Genomic DNA, 23,000 nt, shown 5'->3' on the forward strand with positions numbered 1-23,000 from the left:
AAAAGGTTATTTATGTTAATGTTGCATTACAGCTTGTTTTCATTTCCTCCAAGGGGCCCGAAAAAAAGGGGGGAAAAAAAATCAGCTCGCAGGTTCAGGGAAAAATAACAAATCGATACTTCTCTGGAAGAATAATTTGTTTGTTTAGCGTTGTTTATTTTGTTGCTGCTGAACAACTCGAGATCGTGATTATTCATGTCTTTGTGGATCATTACGTCACTGCTTCAAACTTAGCTTCATGTTGCATGAAGTTGTTCTGGAAACAGAATTAATTAAAAGTGTTGACATGAAGCAAACCTCGTCGTTATCTACATGTAGGGGAGCTAAATGGAGCGTGCATAACAAACCTGTGACCAACAACTTAATTAATATTTGAATTAATGATTCTTGTCTTGTCTGTGTGTGTTTGTGTGTGTGTGTGTGTGTGTGTGTGTGCAGTGGCCATGTATAGGGAGCCGTCCCTCCATGACCTGACAGAACTCTCACGGTCAGGCAGCGGCACACCGACAAAGAGCCGCAGCGCGTCGGCTCTACTTAACGGCGGAGGGAAGTCGCCCAGCAACAATGACTTATCCTAGCCCCCCCACCCCTCATACCTCACACACACAGACGCATAAACACACAGACACACACACACACACACACACGCACACACAGATCTCAGGCCGACATGCCCACACATCAGGCTGGTGAGGGGGTGGGAGGAGGCGAGGAGAGGAGCGACAGGAAGGAGGACAGGAATGTGTTCTTCCACTTCACGGAGCCCACTGTGACTGACTGTGATGTAAATAAATCAAGGACAATCAATCCATCTGGCTCCGCTGCTCTGGTCTGCAGGGGGACAGGACCTGTGATTCTCTTCCCCCTGACTACTCTTCCTGCTGTATCATACCCAGAGAGAACAAGAGAGGCTGAGAGGGAGGATAGAGAGAGTCAGTCAGTCACATAGTCAGATAAACAGACTGTTACAGAGAACCAAAGAGTCCAAGTATTAACTAACTAAGTTAAGGCAGAGAGGAGGCAGGTGGCAAGGAAGTTAGAGAGCGACAAAGGAAGGAAGGAAGGAAGGAAGGAAGGAAGGAAGGAAGACCTTATCTACTCTACCATACGCTATGTTTACACAGAGCTCATGGGGTTAAGTCATATTTTTAAAAATGACGAACGTATTCCTTGTACACTTATGAGGACCGATCATATGTTTGCATGCAGGTGCACCTGTGTGTGTGTGCGCATGGGTGTGTGTGTCTGCGTGTGTGGGTCAAGTACACACTGTGCTTGGAGTAGGAGTGTTGTGTGTGTGTGTGTGTGTGTGTGTGTGCGTGTGTGTGTGGGCAAGTGAGAGCGAGCGAGTGTGTGCGCACGCATGAGTCTGGGGGGTGGTCTGGGATTTTACCTTTTTAAGATCTGTTGTATATCAGACGAACCTCCTGAGGGCTTTAGCAGGTTAAAATAAGGTTTACTGTATATGCTTCCATGCTTACTTCTTACAAGCAATGCTGTTGTTTATCTTTCCGTTTGTTGTTGTCGTCCCTTGCTGTTTGTTTGTTTGTTTGTTGTTGCATGGAAGCTTGTGGACCTCTGCTCAGTAGCAGCATGCCGAAGGTCCTTTTTTTTCTGGTCTTACGTGTTCCTGACCAAAAGAGAACACTAGTGAGCCAATAGTGTCGTACCAGAACACTAGTGAACCAATGGGAGGGCGTCGGAACACTGCTGGACCAATAGTATTGCACCAGAACAAGAGTGGACCAATGGTGTTGGACCAGAACCAGTTTAACCAATGGGAGCACAGATTAACTTAATATTTTGGTTCCTGCTGTGGACAAACTAGAAATGCACTAAATAAACTCTTTCTAAAGAAGTTACAAGAGTGTCTCGTCTTATTTTGTTGATGTTTTCCATCTGTGTCGATGTAACGCTGAAATACTTTGGTTTACGATATAAGAGATGAAAGCAACAGTGTATAATGGCTCACAGGGCATGAGAGGGTTATTAATGAAGAGTCACTGGTGTCTAACCTTCCAATCATCCGTCATACGAGTGAGTCAGAATGATTCAACAGCGGTCAGTCATTTCCTTCTAATAAGCCATCAGAGGACATTCCTTACTCACCTGCACTCATTAGTGTTAATTAAACAATCCATTTTATAAAAACAATCTGCAGTTGTAAATGTTAAAGGGTAACTCCACCTATTGTGTTTACAGGTCTTGCCTTTTGTGGCCCCAGAGGAAGCTGCATGTAATCTGATAAACTGCCTCCAGTGATGTAACTCAGTGGCTAAGTTGCATTTTGGGTAATGTAGGCACCAGGTTTTAAAGAGAAATCCGCTGGTCTAACATTTTTTTCCTGAAACACTGTTGGACATTGGAAGAAATGACCAGAGATATCTCCTTTTTTATTCCACACATTCTTCTTCCTTTTCAAAACCTGGTGGCTACATCATTACCCACAATGCAACTTAGCCACTGAGTGACATCATGCAGCTTCCTCTGGAGCCTCGAAAGGCTTTATACTACTATTTTAAGATATGCATAGTGCTTTTCTCTTGATTTTGGGGTGTGTGCAAGCAGAGGAGCTGCTCACACCTTAATGTAGATATGTAAAAGTATTCATGGATGGTGATAAGACTGCTCTTTGAACAAATATGCAAAAAACAACAACAAAACTATTAATGTTTTGGAAGTATTCTATCATTGTCAGCAGTATGTTGACTTCTTGTGTGGACACCCCATCAAACAAGTGCTTTAACCACTAGATGGCGCTTGTAGTTCAGAGTAGTGATTCCACTGCTTCTCCCAGGAGGAAGTACCAGACTGAAAGACAAAGATGCTGCAGTGTAGAGAATCTTATAAACATTTAGACAAAGGAATCAAACAGCCAAGCAGACAAAGTTTCTTGCTAAAGTCGTCTTTTACTCCAACATGTGTGTTTGTTCATATCTCTGCGATGAAAGCAGACACAGGCATTTATCCTCGAAAGACAAGTGGGATGCTAAAGCTAATTTCCAAGACATTTGTGTTATCACAAAATACAACATGATAAAGTGCAAAAGGCAAATATGAAAAAATACACATATAATGGTTAAAAACCAATAGTTTCACATTGCATTAATAAACATTTACTCATTGGTTTGAGGAACAGTGTCATACTCAATATGCTTTCCATGAGACGTGGGATACTTCTCTCACTAATAAAGATAACTTAAGGTAATAATAATAACTTCTTTACTTTTTCATTTTACATTAGTATCATGTTAAAAAAGGGATAATCTCAGTGGGTGTAGGTAGGAAGTCTTGCCTGTAACTCTGAACTCACAGTGTTTATGAACCACACTCTCCCTTTGCTTTACATTTCTATGAATGAATCACATTTTCACTTTCTGCAGCCCTGTGCAAATGTAAACACACATGCAAACTCACACAAACATTTATATTTCATGTCCATAGTGATCCACATTAATACTGTACTGGTACATCAGTCAGTCATATTTACAGCGGTTGACGCAGCTCCACGCTGCCTGTACTTGCAAACATTCCTCTTTTTCTTATCAGGTAAGACGAGGGAAGATTGTGTCAGAGTCTGTCCTCTTCTCCACCTCTTTGTCTTCTTCTTCCTATAAGTGCCAGTTATCTTGCTCTTCATCTGCTTCGTTCACACGTCCTCCTGTCACAGCTCAGGTTTTTCTCTCTGTGAATCCACCCGTCGATCCGTTCATGTTCGATCTAGGTTGCTTTCTTTGACTCCCACTCCTGAAAACCATGAGACAGCAGAAAGTGAGGAAAACATTTTTATCCGTCCTCATCTCTCTCTCTCGCTCTCTTACACACACACTACAACAATCATGTGATCTGAAATACTTCGTCTGAATCAAAGAGGACACGCTGTACCTTCGCTTTCTGCATGACGTTCCCCTTGGATGAGGCATAAAGAGACGGTGGGCGTTTTCGAAGCTCTGATGCTGCGTTCACTGGCAAGGTCTCATTGTAAACTTTTTCAACCTTACTGCCCTGTGCCTGTACACACAAACACACACACACAGACCAACACAACAAACACAATTGTGAGATTCAACTCGTTTAAAGGACGTTTTGACGGTAAACTATGACAGTAAACTGGGTTGTGGACAAAACAAGACATTTGAGGGTGTCATCTTGGACTTTGAGAGACACTGATCGACATTTTTTTCACCATTTTGTGACATTTTATAGACCAACAACTAATTGATTAAAGGGCCATTCCACTCATTTTACACCTTAAAGTGTGTTCACAGGACTTGAGGAGTACTAAAATTGGGGGAATTACCCTTTAATCGATTAGTAGTATGAAATGTCAGAAAATGGTGAAAAATGTCGATCAGTGTTTCCAGTTTGTTTTACCTTCGGACAGAGCAAAGTTAGTTGTTGTATTTATTATTTATGATTAGTTTGATTTCATTTAAAGTTGTTTTGTTTTCAATGTTTTTTTAATTATACTCACGTTCTTCTGAACTTTTTTTATGTTCAACACACTTGGAGTTGCATTTAATATATGACTTGTTCTGTATAAATAATGTTTGATTGATTGACACAGACACAGAGTAGTTTTAAATCCGAAATAAATCAGTATGCTGAGATTTGGTATCAAAATCCAGCGACGTGACACATAACTTTGTAACCAGACATACAGTACCGAGGTAGATTCTTTAAGATGTATATTTGATAGTTTTCACAGGAGAGCACCTCTGTGTACCTTGATGCTGATCTTGGTGTCAGTGGGAGGACCCAGTGCTCCTCTAGCCAATGACTTCTTCAGGTTTTCTTTGACCTCCGTCAGTCTGAGCTCCAGCTCCACCCGCTCCTCCTCTTTCTGTTTACACAGCGTCTCCAGCTTGGCTAACCGCTGTTCCACACCATGACCTGCACACACACAGAAACACACACACTCATAGTTAGTACAGCTACGAAGCTGAGATCTAAACAGAGCCGTGTGTGTGATTTGTCTCTGACCTGTGACGCTCTTCATCTCCTCCTTCACCTCCTTCTTCTCCCTGCGGAGGGATATCAGCTTATTTCTCAGCTCTTCCTTTTGCTTCTCCAGCTCCTCTTTCTGCTTCAGGTACCGCCGTGCATCCTCCTCTGCACGCGTCTTCCCATACCGTGCATACTGATTTACATCTAACAGAATACATGGCAGAACATAAATATACAGAGCTGTACTGGTGCAGATTTATTATGAGAGACAACATCCGTGTTTCCACCGCAGGAACTTTCCCCAGAGACGAGGAACTCAGAGTGTTTCCGCCGCAGGGACAGGGTTTAAATTACGTTTTGGGGGATATTTTTTTTGCCCCCCAAAAAGTCCCTGGTTGGACTTTTTAAAAGTACAGGAACTTCAAGCAGAACATTTTTGATTCGTCGAGTTCTTGCAGAATATTTCATTTCAGCCACCATTTTAAAGAATCTGCAGTCACAAACCAGTTTGTTTTTTTGTATTATGCTAGTCTAGGCCTTATTGCATGCGAAAATAACATGTAAACAGCTGACTAATTTGCCTGATTTTCACAGGTCTTTAGACTGCAGTGGAAACGCGGACAACAACGGCCTGAAGGAACCTTTTGATTCTTTGAAAAGTAGCTCCTGGGACTAAAAGTCCCTACTTTGGGTCGAAACACGGCTAATGTCAGTTACTGAGGTAGCTAACTAGTCAGATGTGTTTTCAGGTTAGAAAGAGAGCTGCAGCCATATTTTCTAACATATAGTTGTAATATGACTCACTGGAGGCGTGTCTCTTGACGGCGGCCTGCTGCTCAGTTTTTTCAGAGTCTCTGCTGGAGAAGGAGGCGTGACGTCTCACCTGTCCAGCTCTGCTGTCAACATCCCCCTCCTGGAGAAAAGCAAGAAGCTTTACAACATTCCCAGGGCCCATTTTAAGTCTTAAAGGGAGATTTATCTGTAATTTAATCATTAAGCTGATGTTTAATCCTGAACATCCATCCAAAAATTCAAACATGTCCTTTAGCAGGATATAAAAAAAGGCAGAAGCTACATCAATTTTCAAGGCGTTTCAGATAAATCTGCAACTGAACATGACAGGAAGAAGAGGATCAGTGCTGTGAGGCAGATTAAGACTCAGAAAGCTTAAAGCTTCTCCAAGTTTAATGTAGTATTTTATCACTGGTTCACATGATATTTCCTCACCACGCTCTCATAGACCTCATCATACGTTCTGGAGTCTGTTGAGGCGCTGCTGGAGGAAGCTGCAGTGGTGGTGGCCCATCTGAGAGGAAAAAACAGAGAGGCAGAGACAGATGCATTTCAGGATAAACACCGCGATAAGAGACAGAGAAGTCCAGATAAATACATGCAGAAGCACACAAACATATTCTGCAGGAAGTGACTCACAGGAAGGAGTGTCTGGCTGCGTGCCGTATGTCAGTGAGCGTGTCCACGTCGATGTAGTCATAGTGTAGCTCTTCAGGGAGAGTGGTGCTGCCGGTCTCTGCAAACAACACACCCAGCCAGCGGCCCAGATCCTCCGAGCAGCTGGCCTGATGCACACGCACACACACACACACACACACACACACACACACACACACACACACACACACACACACACACACACACACACACAAAAACAGAGTTATTTGGTTTCCATAAAAATGTAGGTGTGTCATCCCTGTGCACGTTAACTTTCTGTCTCATCTTCGTTCATACATCTGAAATCACTCAAGAAAACCAACCGAGCTGCACACATGATGAAAATATTGTACCTCTAGAGATGCAAGTTCGCTGCCTGACTGCAGGATGCAGAAGGAGAAGGGATGCTTGGGGCCGAGGCCGCCTGGCACCACCTCTGCACCTTTCAGTGGCACCACAATGACTGGCGGCCGCTGGTCCCCAGGGTCCTTCTGCAGGTACAGGCTTCCATCTCGAACCACGCACCAACGCTCCTTCCACGAGCCGCTCAGACACACACTGAGGTAGCCTGGGAGAAAGATGGTGATATATGGTGTCTTAACATGGCTGGAGTCAGATTATATTCAAGTCACGTGGTTAAGTTAACCCTTTAGTCTGTGTATTCACTTCACTGTAAGCATCCATAAGTTAGTTAAAAGTTACAAGGAATAATTTTCCAAACTTTATAACAAATTTATCTGCTTGTACCTGAAAATGTGCTCATTGTCAGAGGTGATCTATTCAAATCCTGAACAGTACTTTTAGGCCTTTATTTTATTCTGAAGTCAATGGTGGTCAAAAGTTTTCAAACCAAACTTCTCCTTTACTTTTTACTGTCATGTAAAACTCTACATGCATTCAATCCACAAACTAACCAACCAGCCAACAAATCAGTCAAACAGCTTCTTCATCAATCTGTGTTCTCACCACAGCGTGGGTTGTCATGGTGACCAGAAGACGAGGAAGGCTCTCCAGGTAAAGGAGGTTTCCATTTGGAGAACGTGATGATCCGATTGATCTTCTTTCCTGCTGCCCGGCTCATCGACCCCGTCAGCTCTGAGAACGCGCCGCGCTTCCCCCTGTCTGAAATCAAAAGCACCCTGGTCAGACAGTGTGGAGAAGTAGATGTACAGTATCTGATACACAACCACCAAAAAGAGATGATTTTGCCTTGTCACTGCTGTGTTGCTGTGTTTGTGTTACATTAGCAGGGTCAATAGTTCAAGAACATTTTTATCAACTAAATTTAAACAAAAACATATTATGAAAAGTGGAAGAGAATAAAAACGTTTCTCGTGATTAAGTCTTTTATTTATTCAACCTTTCCCTAGATGGTGTCCGCTTGTTCATACTGCATGTACCAGGTGCTGCAGCGCTTCGCCCAGCCTACTTCCCATGATGTCAGTGGGAGACAATCGCAGGAAGAGGACAGGAAGGATGTCATATCTGTCCGCGCCTCATTTCCTGTCTCTCCCTCTCTCTCATGTCTCTTTAGGTTCAGAGCTGCTCGCTCAGTAAATAGGTTGTAACAACACAACTGTGTTTGACCCATATTCTGACCCCACATCACGGATCCCGTGCTGTATCCTTCCTGATTTTGTGGATGGATAAACAAAAATAGTGCGCATACTTTTGATCAGACACTTAAAAGGGTCTGTGTGTGTGTGTTTGTTTGTGTGTACTTGAATTGAGTTCAGGACCCTCACAGTGAGGACATTTTTGGAAAGTGAGGACATTTTAGGCTTTACTTTCTCTATGCACCGCTTGAGGGTTAAGACTTGGTGTCACCAATAATGCTAATATTAGCACATTGTCAGTTTATTTCAGCAACACTAAATGTTTGCAAAATGTTGTCTACCATTATTGATAGAAATGATAAAACTATATTATAAGAGTATTATAACAAGAGTATTATAACATTGTATTTGCATATCAAAATCATGCTCTTTTTACCTCCTGCACAACATAAAAATCTTTTTGATGACTAGTCTTGAACTTGGCAAGGTTACATACATTTATCCAATTAAATGAGATTTGGAGTGCTGGTTAATCCCGTCCATTGTTTACTGGATTTCACCATGAGCTTGAAGCTAGCAGAGCAGTTCCATAGCAGGAGGTGTGTATTTCCAATTCCAAAGAAATGGTGGCTGTGGCTGAGGTCTAATTTATTCATTTCACCCTCAGCCTCCTGCCCCAATGTCTCGATGCTAAGTCAAGAGACATCATGGACAAGTCCTTATAAATAATTAACACAATTAAAGCTAGAGCTGGTAAGTTATTCTGGAGGCTTTTTTTGTTATATTTGTAAACCTCTTAACATCCCAACATCTTGCCTGCCTGCACGCACTCTATCCTTTGCACTTTGCTCTCTGCACTCACTGCATATGACAGAAGTCTTCCTCAGGGCTAGGCGGATGTACTACTAAAGGTGTTAGCAAGCAGCCAAAAACCCGGAGTAACGGTCGCGCTGGGTAGACTTTTTGGACTGAGGTACGTTCATGATGGCTATTTTGCCTGCATTTACATGATTGCGGCATTTAACAGAGTTGTTTGTTTATGTATTTATTAGTCTAAAAGGCAGACACAGCAGATGAATGTAGCGAACTAGCTAATTCTGATATATGACAAAATATGTAAAATAACATATTCAATGTTTATGTCCATGTATGTCTCACATACAAAATAGTCAATAATTACAACCTTATCAATAATGTCTATCTTATGAAGGTAAACCTACTGAGTGTGTCAGTGGTGTCCCGGGCTGGTCCCTGTGCAGTGGACTGGATGTCTGTTGTTGGCCCGCTGTCTGAGTCTGACGCCTGACGATCACACTGCAGCACCTAAAGGAAAAAGTGGAAACCTTTATTACTTTTCTGTCCTCACTGAAGGAGAGGAGAGAACATTTTACAAATAACACATACAGTATGTTTACTCTTGTTTCTTCTGAGTGAAATCATGTTGATCAAAATGACAACTAACTTTCTTAAAATATGGTTTATTGACTTTAAACTCTAAACTTAAATTCTGCCAACGTGGACTGTAACTGCCATGTCACCATGCATACAGTTTGTTGTCTTTGCAGCTGTGTGCCAAAACCTTCTTAAAGCTCTTTGAAGGCTGGCCAGCTCAGCAACCACAATAATGTCACCTCACTCCCTGCTTCTAACTCAAAGCCAAAGGAACAGTTGTGTCATGCGTGGGCTGAAAGAGGTGATGTCAGCAACCGACATTAAAATGCAAAAAACTAGGGTATAGATTTAGAGTGGAATACACACAGAGAAGAAAAACTCAGATGTAGTTAGAGGCAGCTGTTAAACTGGCACAGGGATCCTTCATTTGGACAGGAAAGTCAAGAAATGTAGAAATGTAGAAAACACACTTACACACACCTTGTCAAGCTCCAACTTCCTTTGTATAATGGGAGAAGTGGATCCATCCAGTCCTTCAGTGTTGCTACATTGGCTGCCAACATCTTGCACTACCTGTTTCCAGAAAAAGAAAACTTTTACTTCCAAACAAACCTTGTGTTTTCCCCTCAGCCATGTTCCCCTGTGTCTACCCTCACTTTTCTGAAAGTAGTCTAAAAGTACCTTGAGCCATCGCTGGGCCTGCTCTTTACTCTGAACAGCCAGCACTAGAGCTTCGCCTCCAGGCAACGAGAAGCGCAGCTCATGTCTCTTTTTCCGGCCTTCCTTTGGGACATAGATGACGTTGCACAGATTAAGCGGGAGCTCTGTGTGGGGAGTGCTCTCTTTGATGCTCTTATAGCACTGTAAAAGAGACATACAGAGAGACATACTTTGATGTATCATTTGATGCTATTTCACTTTGGTACTAAAATGTAACATTTGAAAGACTTTCTAGCAATGTTGTGAAGTTACCATCCCAGAAGAGAAACCATTTTTTTTGTACCTGAAACTAAATGAAAGGGAGCGTTTGTAGCAATTGTACATTCATGCAGAAATCCAACTGTGCTGCACAGTGTGATGAGATGGAAAGCTACTGTGTGTGATACTGTAGACTTCAGAGTCTTATTCACCAAAATGTTTTTTATTTACTAACAAACAACATCTGACAAATTGTCTACAACCAGTGACCTTTTCTTTCTTTACTCTTCTTCTCCTAATTTCTTCTTCTGTTCCTTTATCTTCTTCTCTTCTCCTCCATCTCCTTCTCTATCACCTCCTCCTTCTTCTTCTCTTCCATCTCCTTCTATATCACCTCCTCCTTCTTCTTTTTCTTCTTCTCCTCCATCTTCCTCCTCTTCTCCGTTTCTTCTTTTTCTGCTACTTCTTCTTTCCCATCTTCTTCTGCTTTCTTTTTCCTTTTGGGGTTGTGGCTGACAATGTACAATCTCGTTTTATTCTAATGGTTGACACCTTTGATTGATAACCACTTCCTTGTTTTCTGAAGTTGCATGTATGGTTGCCTAGGGTAACAGCCAATACCTTTCCAGTTTGGTCACCTGTTGTAGATTTCCATTATTTTGCAATATATTTCTGTTTGGTTGTGTACTTTTTCTCCATCGTTTAGCCCTCAATAACACCAGATTCACATTGGATCATTTGGTTTGAAAGAATACCAATAAGCAGCTTTATTTACCTGCAGTTTATTGTCTCGGACAACAACAAGCTGTTTAGCCCACTGGCCAAAGCGTTTCTTTCGCAGCAGGAAGGCACAGATGCGGCAGTCTCTAACTGGTCCGTCTGTGCTCTCCTCAGCCGTCCATCTCTGAGGTTGATCTCGCCCTTTGGCCTCGTCGTCTTCCTCTTCATAAGACTCGTAGGAGCTGCTCAGAGCATCAGAGTCATTGTCTGAGCACGAAAAATAACACGATTAAGTTACAAAAAATCCTTTTCATTCATGTACTCTACGTACTTCACAATCAGAAACTGCGTTGACTCACAGGAGTTTTTGGGCGGCCCATTAATCCTGGTGATGGGATAGTTATTGTCTGCATCTTCATAGTAGGCATCCTCAACAGAGTTCCTGGAAGCTACAGGTGAGGAGCGAAAGAGTCGAGATATGAAAAAGTGAACATTTTATAATCCTGTTTGTTTAAATAATTCACTAGGGTGTAAATCTGTGTTTTTGAGTTTGTATGTGTGTACAGAACTGTTCATGTTGGTGGTGAAGTACTGAGGGGTAGATCCAGGATCCAGAGGGACGGCCTCTTCGTAGTAGTCATCAGGAAGGGGGGTGGTTGGCACTGGAGGGGGCGTGTCAGTCGGTGTCTGAGGTTATAGTTAAACCAATGTTTTAGGAAAAGACAGACAGATGAAGTACTTACAGGTAAATACTGCAGATGACTTACAGATTTATTAGGTTGGGTCTTCTCCTCTTCCTCTTTCTGCTCTTTCTGCTCCTCTGGAGATGCACTGAGCATGTGCAAATCACAGTCTGGTGGAAAACAGAGGATTAATGTTCGCATAAATACACCAACACAAGATTGGAAATAAACATTAATGATCATTTTTAGAGTACATAAGACTTCATAGCGACGAGCTGGTTTGAAGGTGGTTTGAAGGTCCACTCACCAAAATCCTCAAAGAGAGATTCAACAAAACTGGTGCCGTTGCCATAGAGACAGCTGTTCATGTAGACATCTGATCCATTGACTGTGGAGAAGATAAATTAGGGGTTGGAAACAGGATCAAAGTCAGGGGTTAGGCTTGTGGTCCATGCTAAGGTCAGGGGAGTGCACAGAGATGCAGCAAACAGGCAAAGCTCAAAGTATCAATGTTGAACAATCTGCACGTTTAGACAAATAGACCGTATGGAGACATAAGTCAGACAGCGAGGGAGTGCAGACTGGAGCTTGTAAATCTTTGTAGTGGAAGAAAAAAGATAAGATAGATAGAAAGATAAATTAAGTCATAAAATGTGTGTGAAAGTTTGCCAAATCTCCCAGACTTAGAAATAAATCTCCAAATATTTGGCTGTAAAAGGCTGAATTGATGTGTAATATGCTAATGTGATGTGTAAAACACTGAAGAAAGACGCCAGACTGTTCTCACTGCCAGGTCGTCAAACACTAACGTTGTGCCACGCACTGGGCTTTCAACCGTAAACCCATTTGCTTTAATATTAGACACTCAGAGCAAGCAAGGTGAAGTTGTGTGAAGAGCGACAAAGCCTGCATTGGCCGGAGGTCGGGCTGGATGAATGGGTAAAACACATGATTTTCCTCCAGCATATCGCTGGTCGTGTCCCGTGAAAAACCAAAAGTTAATGTTGTCTTATTTTAAGTTATGTGTGAGTTAACTTCCGTCATGTACGTAAATTGCATCACGTAACGTAACATACTTATTTTAACATAAACCATCTTTTGACAAAATGACGGTATTTGACGACCTTGGAAGGAGAACAATTGTGAGGCACTCTCAGGATGTTTTTGCTTTTCACCTTACTATGACCTCCTCTCATCCTTTTTTAACTCTACGCTTCATTATCCTCTTACCTCAATCCTATTATCCTCTCCGACATCCTGTATCTCCCCAAGATAAACAAGGATGTAAACACTTGGTGTCACGGAGACGGCATTGTGTTGCGTGTTTTCGAACAACTTATGCAGTCTCTTGTGCAGTTGCAGTGTGGCTGGCTCATGACCGGAGGGTTTCCCCATCGCATGAGGACGAGTGAGAAAGAAAGGCTCTGTCCCAGTCTGAATAAACACTGCTGTAGTGACCTTGAACGGATTGCTCAACTCAGAAGTGCTTCGGTTGAACTGCTGCGAGTGTCATACTGAATTAATGCGAGGCAGGATGCAGCGGAAAACCGCAAGCATGCTCAGTCAAAGTCCATTAGATGACGTTACAAATCTCTTTTATAGCTGTACATCATTTAATCCCTGTTAGACATTTGTTTGTGTTCTGTAACACTTTATAATGAACATCACTAACATTTGGTATATCCATCTTTAATTAAAATTTAGTTGATACTTATTTGACTGTGAACAAATAATTAAATGCTTTATGTGCTATTCATTTAGCAAATGTGAAGGTTTGTAAACATCAGTTGCAATGACTTTGTAATGATCATCCAAATGTGTATAGATAAACTACGCAGTACTTTACCAGTTACAAAGTTTTATAAACAGTTGTAACTTTACAATAAACGATTGCTTAATATAGATTTATAAAGCATTTCATTGTCTGTTAATAGTGAAACAACTATTAAGTAAAGTTAATTAACTAGAAATTTACCATTTATTAATAATTATTATAAAGTGTTACCTATTATTCTTGTTAAAATACACAATGTACTGTTGTTGTGTTGCACAGGTACAACTAGAATGGCACACAGTAGAGTGCATACCTCCACCAAGGCCCAACAGTCCCCTTTAATGCAAAGGTGCACTTTATAAGAATTTTAGTTCAAAACATTCAAAAATTAACTAAACTTATTATCTTGCAGAGATACCTGCTGAAGTTTTCCAGGCCGGAATACCTCTTTCTCCCAGTGGTCCAAAGCTCTTGTGCTAGCGGTGTAAACGCCAACACTCCCAAGGTAGTCTGGCTAGCTGTACCTGAGCTAATAAGCTAACAGTAGCTACAGTAGTGGCAGTTAGCAGCTACTCTGGTGATATGTTGCCCCTATTTGTTGGGAGTATGAATTCAACAGCTTGGTAGTTCTTACATGTTGCACCTTAAACAAGCCTAGTCCAATATCAAACTGGATAGCCCTGTATCGCCCTAAATTTGAACACTGTATGTACTGATACTCATAAGGTAGGAAACATGGGCACTGCCCTGTCCAACTGAGATTTAATTCTGTACCTGACAGCTGCAGCGAGTCCAGGATGTTACGTATGGAGGCCATCTTGTCAGCAGTGGCAGGACTGACTGTCTCGTGGTCCAGCATCTTCAGCAGGGAGCCTAGCTCGTTCACAAGTCGCTCCATCACCACTGAAAACAAGAAAAAGAAAGTTTTATTTGGGTCTGTAGAATTAAGTGACAGTGATTCATTGGCACCGTCACATCATCATGGGAAAGCCCACACTGCAGACTCTTGACATGGCTAAAATGCTTGTGCATTAAAAATATCAATGTAACACACGCATGCAAGGCCATACAAGCAAGTTCACAAGGGGCATGAAGTCAGTTTGGCACACAGCATACCGCCTGTTGCAACAGCTGACAGGGAGGATATGTTTAACATCCATCCAACAAGTCGTACTGTTCTTTTAGTCCACTTTTTTGTGTATTGTGAGTTTTCTATCTGTTCCCTTGATCAAGTCCTACTTTGAGTCAGGACATTTCTTTGAAAAATCATTGTTTTCACGTTCAACACTGACATCCTGTGTGTCTATGTGTGTGTCCGTGTGTTGTTGACCCTGACATTGTTCCAAAAGCTCTGCCACACTCTCACACATCCTGTCGACAAAGACACGAGGAGGGGGAGGCGGAGGGGAGTCAGAGAGAAAAGGAGGTGAGGAGGAGGGGGCAGGAAGCTTCCTTCCCTAAAGGAAATGGAGCCAAAGTAAAGAAGAGAATCTGTAGTTTCACTAGAGATGGAAAAGGATGTGGTAACCAAACAGCACTGAGTTAGTTCATTCACTTGATTTCATTCATAAGTGGTGTGACGAGGACATCGGATCTCCACTTCTGTAGTGTAATTGACTGACCCTTAATTAAACACTCAATACTGGCCACTATAAATATGATGATGATGAATTATCATTCCTGCCATTAAACAGATGGAACGGATCATTCGGAGTTTGAGCTGCTGACCCTTAAAATAATTTCATTTCAGTTTGGGTTTCAGCGGAAAGTTTTATTGCCCCACGACGGCCCACGTGCTTTTTAAGTGTTCTTTTTTCACGCTGCCAAGAAAAATATCTTGGGGACACATTTAACCTTTGTCATTTTTGGCAATGAATTGCACAAATTTACAATGTCATTTCACTCATAACACACAAATGCGAGTGTGCTGTTGAATGAGAACGTGATCTTCCTCCTTTATAAACCTTCTCTCGGAATAATGTGAAACAAAAAAGACCATTTTGACCCATTTCTCTCACTTTGATTAAACTCTGAAAGCACCTTACCAGGTAGCTTGATTAAGAGCTGCCACAATTAATCAGTTAAAGGAACAGTCCACCCAAAAAGTTTTGTAGTCCACAAAACATTTATGGAACAGTGTCTTAAATTTGAATATTTACTTATTTTTGAGTCATTTTCCACCATGTTTTGACATTTTATAGACTAAAAAACAAATCGATTAATCAAGAAAATAATCAGCGGAGTACTTGACAATGAAAGTAATTGTTAGTTGCAGCCCTACCTTCTTCCATTCAGTTTTTATTAGGAATAATATTCTAATGTGCCATAGCTAGAAAAACTGACCACTCCCTCTGTGAGGACAAATCAGATGTTAAAGTAAACGTGGTAAAGTTTCTAGCAGCAGGTAAATATAGATGCTTAAGGATGAAACACTCTCTGAAATATGCAGCTCTCTTAACGAAACCGGTACAAGGGTTAAGTTAAAATAAGATCAAAACAGTCTCTTCCTCTCACACACAGTCGGGACAGAGAGAGTAAGAGAAAAGCCCTCATTCTCCCAAAGCCTCTTCCGCCGCCTCCCCCAAACTGGTCTGACAATACTCTATTGTCTCGGTGAGGGCCAAAATTAGATGAGCACAATGCTCCGCAAAAGACCAGAGCAAACAACACAATGTCAGAAACACAAAACAGGAACTAACACACACACACAGTGGAAGAGGGGCGTGGTGCGACGCAGCTGCATCGTCTCGATCCATGGGCATTCAGGGTTAGAGGATATATCTCCAGCAGCTGTGTGTGCATGTGTGTGTGTGTAATATTTCTCGTCCAGCAGCTGTGGTTTCCTGTCTTAGCTGTCGACAGAAGCTTCTCTCCACTCCTCGCTGATTTGGACTCTCTCCTCCATCCTACAGCTCTTCCTCCCACTTTCCCCTCACTCTTTTCTCTCCATCCTGCTGTTTCTCATTCATGTCCCGACATCCTTAAACTCTCAGATCCTCGCTTCATTCAGCACCTATTGAAGGAGCAATTAGGAAGCTCCTCAGCTGGTCATTACTCAGATTAAAGATCTACTGTACTTCACTTCTCCAGGGAGAAAAAGCACAAGATTCAATGTGATCGATCTCAGTGTGAACGAGGCCAGTAGTGGGCCTTTGGTCTATTTTCTGTTTCTTGAAGTCTAACTTTACACAGTCAAGACCGTATCTCTCTCTCTGTGTCACTTTCTCTCTCTGGCTCTCTCTTATTCTCTCGAGGGGACTGGAGGGTTCAGAGGCTGAGAATCAGCTGTTCTCGAGGCTTGTGGTCGGTCTCACCCACAGAGGGATCTTTGTAACTCCCCATTCCACACACACACACACACACACACGAGCACACACAAGGACACGCACACGGCACAGATTGGACATTCACACACGCTATTAATGTGTGACTGAAAACAGACATCACCCTACGCAGAGCAAACACACAGTCACAAGCTGGAGAATGTGTTTGTGTGTGTGTGTGTGTGTGTGTGTGCTTTTGCATACATTTTTGTGTGTTTCCGCAGACAGGCTTCCTGTGGCAGAAGGTCAGTCATGAGACCTGAGCCATGCGACTCTCATTTGAACTGATTGGGCGTGTTTGGTTGCAGCTCCGAACAAAAACAACTACTACTCACTGCTGCTGCTGCTGTTTATCTCACCACAGGGAGAATAGATGCTTTTCTCCTCCTAACCTGAGGCTTTTGCTCCCATCCATTACACGTCCAACACCCATCAATCACAACGGTTTCAAGGCTAACCTCCACCCTGACCTGCCTCTCCCGTCCTAACTATCCTTAAATTTTAATTTTTTTCTCAACACTTCAGGTTTTGGAAAAGTGTATTGAATTGACTCTCTTGTTATTTCCATGATTTATACGTTCTGTATGTTGAATGTCAAGCCTTCAAGTGCGTGAAGCTGCAATTTTGCACTCCTCTTCCTGCCTCCCCCACACTCCCAGAGGCTGAGGTCCCTCCAGATCCATGCATTCTCCCTTCCACTCCTTTCTGTCTCTCCCTCCTCCTCCTCCTCTCTCTGATCCTTTTAACTCCTCTCCCTCGTCTGCCTCCCTCCATCCCTTCTCCAGACACCCGTCCTCTTCAGACGCAGGTCAGAGTTCAAGTCTTGGTGGCCCCCACTGAGACAAAAGTCTACTTCAGAGATCCAGCATCCCGTAATTTTTATTTTCGTGACAACAGTAGATGGTGTCACTGCTTGCCCGGGGTTACCATTCAGTCAGACACTTTAAAAAGTCCCCTCCAGACACTGGCAAGATCTTTTAAAAGAAACAGCTGGGGGAAAATTCTCTCTTTCTCACATTCTTTCAGTATCTTATCAATTTCCTCAGATAGTAAATGGTGAGGAGACACAAGAAACAGCAGCATGACACTGGCGCAGACAGTGTAGCACAGCATGAGTTTAATCTAAAACCCTGTTTTGCTGGGGACTGCACCAGGTTAAGAGCCATTCACCCAGTATGGTGACCACAGGAATGCCACATGACTTTGATAGTTAACGCAACAAAGAAAAAGTTTATGTGCAAGATAATCTCTTTCTTCCAGCTGAAGTCAAAGTTTGAGAGTTAAATGAGAAGATCAATAGGCCTACCACTCTCACGTATGTATGCTATGTAAACACGAAGCTAGAGCAAACAGCTGGCTAACGTAGCTTAGCATAAGACTGGAAAACGGGAGGACTCAGTGACCGAATATGTACATTTTCTCTCATGAGCATGAAATCAAGTGGCTCAATGTCAAGTGAAAGTGTAATTTCAAACATTAACAGTTTAAAGCTTAAAGACGCCAGAATTTTTGGGAAGAGTTAGATGAAAAGATCAATACCACTTTAAAGCACTCTAATTTAATAGCATGTTGTTTGTTTAATCCATACAAAACTTAACTGTGTTACTCAGTGAACCTGACAAACTGTTTTCAGCTGTTGCAGGTCATTGTCCCAAGTTAGTGAGCCAAGTTAGCTGGCTGCTGCTGGTAGCTTCATATTTACTGTACGGACAAGAAATGGTGTTTCCCAGCAGTGATATGTTGGTGATGATGATAATACAATCCTCAGCTGGACAAAATATGCAGTTTTTCCTGTTTGGCAGAAGAGAGTTATCACAACATCAGATTAGTTTCCACCTCGCCCAAATCATCATGCTTTACATGCACAGACCTGTGGCTTTGGATATTTCTGTCGCAGATTACAGAGATATATAAACTGTGTGAAAGGGTGTCCAGAGGCAAAGTAACTTCTTTCAATAACACCTTAAATTAGTTCAATAGAGAGTTGTGGAGTTTTATGACTCAAAGAGGGTGGAAAGAGGGGGCTGGGTGGAGGATCACTGCGTGACGAGGAGGAAAAGGGAAAAGGAAATGTAAGAGAGGCACGGCCGAGGTCAAGGACAGTTGTGAAACAGAGAACTGATGTGTCAGTAAGAAAGGATAAATCCATTATTCAAATTCCACTGAAAATTGTGTGAACTCAAAAAGCCATTTTACAACTTTCCTTTCCACAGATGCCTCCCATTTATTGCAGCAGTTGCTCTATTGGCCCAGAACACCGTTATCAATTACTCCGATTTCATCCACAATGAGAAAAACTACCTCCAGTGTACAGCTACACAGTCTACGGCCACAAATCACTTTGGTTACACTTATACAAGTGTTTAATTGGCCTTTTTTCTCATGGAATCGTATTCACAGATCAAAGCAGGAGAAGCACAGGTGTAAATAATAACAACAGCTAATTGGTGACAAAATATGTACTATATTATCATTATCATCATCACATGTAAATTGTAAAAACTGATCCAATACTGTTAATTAAAATAGCTGAAGGCTGATCTGGGGCTGCATCAGTAGTTTTGACTGAATGTTGTTTCTAAAATTAGGATGAGCTTCTCCTTTTATCTAAATTTCTCCTTCTATTTAAGGCAGCTGACATCATTTTTGTATAATTTAAGAGCATGCCCTTAAAGGAGAGTTCACCCCAACATCATTATCTACTCATGCCCATGCCGACGGAAAGTCCTGTGAAGAACCATAGACCACAAAACATTTCTGGAGCTTCACAGCAAAACAATGATCTGCTAAACAACTGAAGTAAATGTGGACTTCTTTTGAAATATTGAAATACAACTGAAACTTAAAATATCTCCACACTGGTGTAATCCAATCTCTGGAAGAACAGAGATCCTAAAATTGAATATAAAAGTTATCATTTACACCCTCCATGCGTGGTCAAGCTTGTTCACCCATTTCAGACCAAGCTGCCAGGAAGAGCGCCAGGCTTTGAAACGGTGGCCAAACCGTTTAATTACAACATCACGTGATGCACTGGGACTAAAAAATACTTTTTCCCAAAAGCTTACATTGTGAAAGAAGTGGCTGCAAAATGGTGGATGCATTTTTTTGAGTGTCACAACCTCCACAAAATGACTTGTTTCACTGTCATAATTTGAGCCATGCAGTCTGATATAATTTGCAAAGTCTAGGAGAGCTGCACAATTAAAGCATTTTATGCCCATTCAAGTTAGCTGGGCGCTAAACTAGAAGTTAGTCAGCTCAGTTGGCAGAAGTCTCTAGTGTGAGTGCTCTATGGGCTGCACAATGCAGAAGATCCAGGTAATTTCACACCTGCGAAGTCAAGCTTTTGACACTGTGCCACTGAGCTGCTTTCAAAGAAATGAAAGGGGCTTCCCTCAGACAATATATCCACATTTTAATTGTTAGACATCAGCTTTTGATTGTATTTAATTCCCCAAAGAGTGAAGGACAGTAAAAGAAGAGACCTGTGGCTTCAGGTCGTCCACGGAGAGGGTGAAAATGGTAACCGTGAGACCTGGCCAGTCAATACGTGTCTGTCTGCGGCAAATACTTCATCACAGGTTAGTTAATGATTTTACTGAGTAAATGACATGTGTGTTAATTGTGCCTGTAGATCGAAGCAAAATCAAACGTGAAAAAACAAGGCTCTACTATAAAACACCTGCTTTTAGAGTTTGGTTTACCTATCTTCAACAGACCGACAGGAGCAGAGGGTACTTTAATGTTAATAATACACATAAAATAAGCTGGCCTTCCTTCTAATAATGAACCTTGTAAACAGCATAGAGCAACGTTGGAAGTGGAGCTAAAACCGACCTGCTTGCACCTCAACTCAGCTCATAGTAAACAGTTTGACCTGTGTAAAGCCATGCAATGTAGATATGAGCCACACATGTCGTCACTGGTGTGGATGTATTTTTTTTACAAGAAGAACACAACTCAAGGGAAAAAGACTTATCACAGCTATGTGAATATCAAATAAACCATCTTTGCACACTACATCTTAGCCTTTCTTACACTCAGGTGTGCATATACTACAGGTTAGCAATTAATTATTTTAGATTTTTTTTATTTCAATTTTTATTATTAAGAATTATTTTCTATCATCGGTTATTTTATCTGTATCGGCCACGAGACTGAATGACTGAATTTTCATTTTTGGGTGAACTTAACCTTTAATAAGAGGCCTATTGAACATCAACCTATAGGAAACGGGGGCTTTTTTAAGGAGCATGAATGAAAGCTCTTCCTCTGGCTGACTTTCATCCACAATGGTCATTGTTCCTGTTAACTCGATTGCCAGATTGTCAGTTGAGGCCACAGCTTCATCACCTGGTGTCGCATAATGCAGCTTCCTGTTTGCAGCGCTGTCGCCTGCAGGCTGTGGGAACAGAGCAGCCATTGAGCCGGTCGCTGTCGGCCGCTTCCAGCGGGGCACTTTCTCCGTTGGTGTCGGATTGCATCACTCTACCTGCGCGAGGATCCCTCCTCCAATCACAGACAGCGCACCAACCGGCGTCAAGGTGTATGACATCATCACTCTACCGTTACTCCAGGGCGCGAGGCGCTCTCGGTTAAATCCCACAAACAGACTGATGCTCTCCTCCTTTTGTATTTATTAACGACAACCGTGATACAAATAAAACCGTAGCACGTTGTTTTTGTTGTTTAAAATGTCAAACTATCTCTACTCTCGTATTACGGTGAGATATCAGTGACAAGAAAGCTGGTGCTGAATGATATTTTGGTGATTTATCCTGTTTGTGAAGGTGAAACACGTTTGTGACCACCTCCATTAATCTCCTAAATGAACATTTATCCCTCCAGTTCATCACTTCTTCCTCTTAAAGTCACTACTGTAAACTTACTGTACTTCTTTGTCGCGAATAAACAGCATAAAAACATGCGTGCGTCTACGTAAAAAGACAGACGGTTACTCACCACTTTGCCGTTTAGACTCCATGTCGTTTGATATGTTTTATAATCCGGTGTCTGTTTCATTTAAAAGCGTCGGTTGTTAACATGTGACCCGTGTTCTCCACAGACAGCGGAGCTCCGTCAGCCTCCGTCCGGCCACAGTGACTCACAGCACCGCTACAGTTTATAGCTGGACTCGGCGGGCAGCCGCTGGTTCATCATCCGGAGCTCCGCCGGGTCCTAGTGCCAGTCAAGTCAAACACATGTTTCCATGCTGTGACTCCACTAAGACTCATACTGAGGCTCTCTTGGTGACCAATTTGTCCATTTATTTTATTACACTAGTCACGTTTGAGGGGAATTTATGCCTTGAAGCCTCAAGATGTTTTTCATTAGTGTTCTCATTGTTTAACTGCCAGCGGTGGTTACATTTGAGGCACTTCACTTGAGTTTTTCCATGTCAGGCTACTTTATACTTCCACTACAATTAAGAAGTAAATATTGTAGTATTTTTACAACACTACATTTATTTGACTACTGTAGCTTATTTGTAAATTAAGATTTTACACACAAGACATATGATGACTTCAAGTATGAATTTTTATGGACTTGCATTTCTATAGCGGTTTTCCAGTCCAAAGATCGCTCAACACTTGTCACATTCACCCATTCATATACTGATGGCAGAGGCTGCCATGCAAGGTGCCAACTGCATCAGGACCAATTTGGGGTTCACTATCTTCGACATGCAGCTGGGGGAGCTAGGGTTTCGAACCAGCAACCTTCCGATTACAAGATGACGACCTGCTCTACCTCCTGAGCTACAGCCGCCCCACAGACATTGAATTATCTTCACCCCATTCAGCTACAACAGTAAGATAGCTAAAACCCGGAAATCGGTTAGCATTTTTGCACATCCGGTTCCCTCGACTAATGAGTTTTTTGAATGGATTTTTGGTTATATGCCTGAAATAAGGTCTGTGGTGACCACAGGTTTAAGACATTTGTGAGTTTTATTCTACGACATATAATACAACATTGAATGCCGCACAGTTTTAATGATAGTGTTTATGTGTCTTAAAAACAGCAGTTGCTAACAAGTGGCTAAATGAGACTACAGAAGATGTCACGGATATTAAACGAACGGATATCACGAAGACTCATCTACTCACTAGTCTGTCTTTACAGGCCGACTTTAGTTACAAACTATTCTTACTATAACTTCACAACATGTAGATTGATCAGTTTACACAAAAAGTGTAGAGTAATTATGAAGTAAGACGCAGAAAAAAGAGCA

General features: G+C 42.0%; 2 protein-coding genes across 4 annotated transcripts in view; one reads left to right on the top strand and one right to left on the bottom strand.

The window, feature by feature from the left end:
- fgf13b (fibroblast growth factor 13b) overlaps positions 1–1,853 on the top strand; it is a 26,323-nt gene extending 24,470 nt beyond the window's left edge. For both annotated transcript variants that reach the window (XM_084374356.1, XM_084374355.1), the window contains exon 5: positions 439–1,853. In XM_084374356.1, coding sequence (XP_084230482.1) covers positions 439–578 — 140 coding nt within the window. In that variant the 3' untranslated portion in view covers positions 579–1,853. The remainder of the gene's footprint in view (positions 1–438) is intronic.
- A 1,042-nt stretch (positions 1,854–2,895) lies between these two features.
- Positions 2,896–21,863, bottom strand: afap1l1b (actin filament associated protein 1-like 1b). 2 transcript variants are annotated; one of them, XM_084374249.1, is made up of 19 exons: positions 21,728–21,863; positions 14,214–14,342; positions 11,973–12,053; positions 11,750–11,835; positions 11,552–11,669; positions 11,342–11,431; positions 11,038–11,249; positions 10,026–10,205; positions 9,825–9,917; positions 9,173–9,275; positions 7,363–7,518; positions 6,750–6,964; positions 6,379–6,524; positions 6,175–6,253; positions 5,752–5,860; positions 4,984–5,151; positions 4,727–4,893; positions 3,886–4,011; positions 2,896–3,747 (listed from the first exon to the last, which is right to left on the bottom strand). In XM_084374249.1, exons 1-19 carry the CDS (start codon positions 21,747–21,749, stop codon positions 3,721–3,723), a joined length of 2,307 nt encoding a protein of 768 aa, XP_084230375.1. In that variant the 5' UTR covers positions 21,750–21,863; the 3' UTR covers positions 2,896–3,720. The 2 variants fall into 2 exon arrangements, with proteins under 2 accessions (XP_084230375.1, XP_084230374.1); XM_084374248.1 differs by having other exon boundaries at positions 9,819–9,917.
- Positions 21,864–23,000: the final 1,137 nt, after the last annotated feature.

Source organism: Pagrus pagrus (genome assembly GCF_965226575.1).
Source record: "Pagrus pagrus genome assembly, chromosome: 14".
Taxonomy (NCBI): Eukaryota; Metazoa; Chordata; class Actinopteri; order Spariformes; family Sparidae; genus Pagrus; species Pagrus pagrus.

Coding starts and splice junctions, on each gene's coding strand:
- afap1l1b (XM_084374248.1), bottom strand. CDS start 21,749: ATGGAGTCTAAACGGCAAAGTG. Junction 9,918..10,025: donor AGGCCCAGCGATGGCTCAAG/GTACTTTTAGAC, acceptor TTCTGGAAACAG/GTAGTGCAAGATGTTGGCAG. Junction 6,965..7,362: donor CCATGACAACCCACGCTGTG/GTGAGAACACAG, acceptor TCTTTCTCCCAG/GCTACCTCAGTGTGTGTCTG.